Source organism: Magnolia sinica, chromosome 3 (genome assembly GCF_029962835.1).
Source record: "Magnolia sinica isolate HGM2019 chromosome 3, MsV1, whole genome shotgun sequence".
In the NCBI taxonomy this organism is placed as follows: Eukaryota; Viridiplantae; Streptophyta; class Magnoliopsida; order Magnoliales; family Magnoliaceae; genus Magnolia; species Magnolia sinica.
Genome location: NC_080575.1, coordinates 72,937,140 through 72,943,139, shown reverse-complemented (window position 1 = coordinate 72,943,139; position 6,000 = coordinate 72,937,140). Strand labels below are relative to the sequence as shown.

Sequence of the window (6,000 nt, the reverse complement as noted above, 5' to 3'; positions counted from 1 at the left end):
GGTGGTGCAGGCGGGACCATATTAATGTTCTGAGCAATGGCCCCCACGATAGTGGCCAAAAACTGTTGCTGATGCTGCATCAAATAATCATTTGCTCCACCTATTAGGAGGAGGAGCTTTCTGTGGTACGTGTGGAGTCAATGAGGATGCATGGTTCTGTTTCGGAACCAGTGGTGCAAAAGGTGTTGGCCCATTCGTGGTGCCAGTGGCAGGCTGAGAATCCGGCATTGTCTCATGATTCAGGCTCGGGTTAGGGTCCGTTTGGCTATCATTCAGGGGAGGTGCCCCGTCAATCGATCCTCCAAGTGCAAGACGTCATATTTCGAGTGGTTTTTGGAGGCATTCCCTATATATAACATAAGGTGCAACATGTGTAAGATTTCGAATAACAACACTCGATATTTTTTTTTTCAAGCATTCTACACATTCCAAATCAAAAGAAGCTTCTTGCATTTCATTTAACCACAATTGTCACAATACATGAGTTGTGGACTTACATGGATCGTGACCGAAGATGTATGTGAACTAATCTAACAAAAGCTTCAAACATTAAGCACACTAGCAACCAACCAAGCCTACCAAGGCTATTACAAAGGAAAACAAAAAACAAGGAAAATCCAAAGATGACTATAACATATGACTAGTCGTCTGACTCTGGTGATGGTGGGGGAGCACCCTTGTCCTGCATACAACACAGGAGGGTCTTCAGAGTGTGAGACATCCTCTTGATTTTCTATTTCAGATGGGCCTAATCTTCCTTGACCTCTTATCTCAGGGCGGCTTGGTTCTCTTCAATCTGAGTCATGCAGGCTTCTAAGGTAGCCTGATCATGGCGGTCATCATGTGTAGCAGTAGCAGGCTCTCTATCTACATCTTGGGCCTCAGCTTCTTCCTCTTCCTGCTCTTCCTCATCACTTCCCTCTTCATCACTGCCTTCGCCCACACTTCCTTCCTCTATTTCATCCTCCTCCTCTTCTCCACTACTTTCTTCCTCTTCGTTTATCTCATCCCCATACTCATCAAGCCTTGCTTGTCGCTACCTAGGGCTTATGCCCATATTATTGAGCGTAATGTCACTAATGATATGAATTGGGGCAATGTCACCCATATGGAGTCTGAAACTAAAGTGGTGGGAAATTTTACAAATAAGTCGGCCGAAGGGAAGTGAGGCATCTCCCTATATAGATCGTGCAGTACCCATAATCTAAGATAGTATGAATGTAGGCAGACATAGCTTGTCTCCCTTACCAGCTTTGTATAAGAAATCCACCATAAGCCGAGTACATTCCGTGCAGTTACTCCTAGGGGTGCACACGGGTCGGTTTAGTCTGGTTTTGGGGTGAAACCGAAACCGAACCGTTCCTAACGGTTCTGCAAATATTGGAACCAGAACCGGACCGTTAGCACCCTAGAACCAAACCGGAACTAGACCGTGAAGAACAGTTCGGTCTCGGATCAGATCCATAGTTTTGGCCTTTTAAAAAGCATTGTTGACAGAGATGTAGGCGATCGTGTCCACGCGCTTTTTTTTTTACATTTTTTTTACCAAACCCAAATTAGCTCTAACAGACCTGGTAACTTCTGAAGAATAAAAAGGTAGGTCCCATATCCTTCACTTACTGTAGTGATTTTCTAGAAATTCAAAAAAGAGGGCAAACTAAGGATTTTAGCTGTAACTATACTCACTTCCTACCATGGATTTTAGCTGCCTGCCTGTTCCTCTTCTTAACTCCAGAGTTAGCAACCTAAAGACTCCTGCACACAACACTCAGCCTAGCAAGCATCACATTCTTCAGATCTGGCCTGTAGTAGTTGTCTGTAACCTGGTTCACAACAGCCTTCACCATCGTGTCCACACCCTTGGACCGGAAGTCAATCGCCCGCTCGATGAAGCCCGGGAGGTGCTTCTGTGAGCAGGTTAGCGTGAAGGTGTTGGGAACCACAAACAAGATTGTGTTCTTCTTGGTGGTGAGGTCAGAGACGGTGACCGTCTGGAGTTCACAGGTAGCATCGAAGTAGGAGAAGGTGGATTCCGGCAACTTGTCACCGACAGAGATGGCGGCGGTGATGGTGGGGGTAGAGGGCATGGTAGAGGAGGTAAATCGTGAGGGTTTGGAGGGGAAGAGGGCAGAGAGTGCAGCAAGAGAGAGGGGTAGAGGGCAGGGAGTCCGGTGAGAGAGAGGGCAGGGGGCAGGGAGTGCGACGCCAGAGAGGGCAGGGTGTGGACTTAGGCAACTTAAGGTTTTTTTTTGTTTTAAATACATCAGATCAACAGTTCAAATCCACGGTTCCTGTCACGGATTGGTTCTACGATTCGGTTAACGGTTCGGATCAATAGTTCGATTCGGTTTTACAGGACCCTAAATCGGAACCGATCCGTAATCAACCGTTTTCAAAATTCGGGAACTGGAACCAGACCATTAACACCTCGAATCAGACTAAACCGGACCGATCTAATGGTTTCGGTCTGGTTACACGGTTCCAACAGTTAAATGTGCACCCCTAGTTACTCCACCTGGGGTTTACACTATATGTGAATATGTGGTGGAGCAGGTGAAAATCGCTTGTTAATTTGGTTGATGCAAGGCTATTTCCTTACCTCCACCACTCAAGTTGGCTGTAGAGGAAACGGGTGCGGCGATTCCTTAATCACTCACTAATGTGGTTTGCCTCGCTAGCATGTACAAGTCCACGCTCCATACCCATAATACAAGCTATCATGTCAACATTGATTATGACTTCCTCTCTTCCCAAAGGGATAATAAACTGTAGTGGCTCCAGTAGTGGGTCCCGTATATGAGCATAGAAGGCATGCACTGCCCCTTCGCTCGCATGGGTATTTCCCTCAAATATGGGACCCCATCCATTTTCCAAGAGCATGTTCATTATTGGGTACAACCCGAAAAGCCTTTCATCCACATGAGCCTCGAATATAACTCTTCGGTTATGGAACCTACCTAATTCGATGCCCACCAGTAGCGATCTTTTGATAAGGATCCGTAGGTCTAGATCGCGCTTTGATCTCCTTTCTTACTCAGTGCTCGTGCTTGCTTCGACACCCGTCTTCTTCCTCGAACGAGTTGGGCGGCTAGGCTCGGCTTCATCCACGGATGCCCTCTTCTTTCCCATAAGGGAAAAGAGGGTGGAGAGGGAGAAAATAGTAGCAACTAACTCGAAAAGAGCAATGGGGTTGGAAAAGCTTGAAAGGTGAGATGGGTTTGTGGATTTGGAGGGCTATGAGTCACAAAAGAGAGCTTTTGTGCTCAAATAGGTAAGAAAAGGGAAGATGAAGGGTTGTAAGAAAGGGTTTTGAGGAAAATGGTGGAGGATGGGTGTGTAATGTAAAAGAAGAAGGAGCTTTGTGTACGAAAGGGATATTTGAGAGAGGAAATGTGAATTTGGAGGGTTTGGAAGCTTGGAATGGGGGTGGAATGGACAAAGGGAGGCAAAGGGGACCCAAATGGGTCAGTCACACACAAGTGTAAGGCCCCACACATGTGGGTTAGGGCGGTGGGCTGCTGGATCCGCAGGCCCGCTGCGACCCTACTAGAGGTGGGCTGGGCGCGATGTGGTCCCCTAGATAGGTGGCATTACCGCCGCCTGTGAGAGGTGGCCTCCCCCTCCTGGGGCTCTGAAATGGTGTGGGGGACCCCTTAGGTCCCACCGAATTTTATGGTATGGGCCCCTATGTCTGTGAAATGCATTCTTCGGTCCATTTCACACATATTCACACCTTTTGGCGTGTTTTTAGTTTGGGATTTGCCGGGTAATAGTTGAAACCCGTCATTTGATGGCCTAAGAAGGAATCAAGATCATTTTATAGGATCTCAGATGCAAACGGGTTACATTTCGACTGTCAATCTTGCCCATCAGTGAAAATTGGAATCCTACGATCATTTCTATATTTTTCACCCTCACCTAAGTCAAAGTGCGTCAAAGTGCATCGTGTAACCATAACATAGGTCTAATTTAATCCAAATCATGCTCTGATACCAACTTGTAATGCTCCGAAAATTGGGGGTCAAGCAAAGCTCAACTCCCAAATTCCAACGCATCACTTATGCAACATAGATAATGATGTTTAAATGTTATCCATATTAGTGCATTAAACATGAGTGGGATTACACTAAAACAGCATATCATACTCTAGAGTTAATGTAATTAAGCAAGCGAAAGACTGAGATGAGTATATAAAGTATATGTACGAGTTTCATAACCTCCAGAGTATGATCATGTAGCTGGGCTGAATATATCAATAATTTGTTTCAAAATACACAAAATATCAAAATGTAAATGTTCAACTAATCCAATATCCCTATAATCTCGATGACATAGCTCTAGGTCTACACAGACCTACCTGAGAGCTGAACGTAAGAGAACTCCTCCTCGTCAATGAAATCTAGCTCCGTCATGAAAGCCTCGTCATAACCTGCATCTAAATCAGATTCTGGTTGGTGTTTTAAAACACCGTCCCGGAGTGGGAGTGAGTGATTAACTCAATGGTACTATAAGGCAAAGGTTAACATGTTATCAATTTAATCAAGTAGTAATGATAAAGCAATACAACAATCACTTCCTAATTATTCTTGTTAATGTAGGAATGATATGTAGTAATGATGCATGCCCTGTAACACCCCGTACTTTTCACTACTGGGTGTTGCCTCGTAACCTAACTTAGTATAAATACCAGTCTAATTAAATTAAATGTCCACACGTCCTAGCCTAAACCTGAACGTAAAGACCGCTACAACATCAAATAAATCTTGTATTATAATTTCAATTACTTGATAGATGAACCAAACCATCCATAAGTCATATGATATCTAATAAGTATATTATTAGATATATTTTAATAATCTATCTGAAAATGTATCGTAATGGGCTGATATGCATATATTTAATGTACATGGAATATTATGAAAATAATATTATATTAAATAAACATAACGAATGAAAATTTTACAATGAATAATTGAACTATAAATATTTATGTAGTATTAAATATCCTTTAAAAAAATGTATACAAAAGATTATTAGATATTTTAATAAAATTTTATATCATCCAACAATATTACTGAATACAAATATGATTTTAATATTATATTTTCAATTCATTTATACATATGTTTATAAGCTGTTATTATGAATTATGTGTTAATAGATATGTGATTAATAAGCATGTACGTAGTAGTATGTTAATATTAGGAACCATATTTATATATCATATGTGAGATTGTAATTATTTTGATGATAAGAAATATACAAAAGTAATGAAATCTATATTCATATAAGCATCAGTTAATAATAAATGATAAAAGCCTTACAAATGGCCCCTTGGACACTTTCAACCGTTGACATCCAATCTCGAGGTGATCCGACCACTAGATCAATAGAAAGCCACCATTGGAGCTAGTAATCAACTTGTATGGCCCACCTAGACCTTGGATCTACCCCATCTTTGGTTAGAGGCTAATACAGGGCTCCCCAAGAGGAACGAACAGTGCAGATCTCATGATTCAATCACAATGTGTAATGACCCGAAAAATTTTATGCCAAGACCCGAGTACTACCTCTATTTTCCTTAGATGTTATTCTGGGGTAATTAGTGCTAAACTCGATTGCTTGTGAAATTCGCATCAATCACTTTAAATTTGATCTGCATGACTCAAAACCTGTAGAATCATTAGCGCTAGGTTACTCTGAAATCTGGGATTCATCGCTAAATACAGTTGCTCTTGGGAATTTTTGGAAGCTTTGGATCGGACCTAGACCGCGCGTCGAAAGTCTGATAGCGATGATCTTAGGCAGTATTGGTCACCATGTTGGACTTGACCATTACCTCAAAAATAAAGTCCAGATGATGTTCTGGGTCGATTTGATTGAGTCCGTAGTGAAGAGTGTGAGAACGGTGAGAAATTAAATATGCTTTTATGAAATCTGAGTCGTGTCGCTTGCGCGATGATTTTAAGAAATCTGACCATTGGATTCTGACCCAATTCC

General features: G+C 42.4%; 1 protein-coding gene across 1 annotated transcript; it reads right to left on the bottom strand.

Annotated features, from left to right (window-relative positions):
- Nucleotides 1–640: 640 nt before the first annotated feature.
- Nucleotides 641–2,087, bottom strand: LOC131238923 (peroxiredoxin-2E, chloroplastic-like). Its single transcript, XM_058236507.1, has 2 exons — nucleotides 1,764–2,087; nucleotides 641–682 (listed from the first exon to the last, which is right to left on the bottom strand). Exons 1-2 carry the CDS (start codon nucleotides 2,085–2,087, stop codon nucleotides 641–643), a joined length of 366 nt encoding a protein of 121 aa, XP_058092490.1.
- Nucleotides 2,088–6,000: the final 3,913 nt, after the last annotated feature.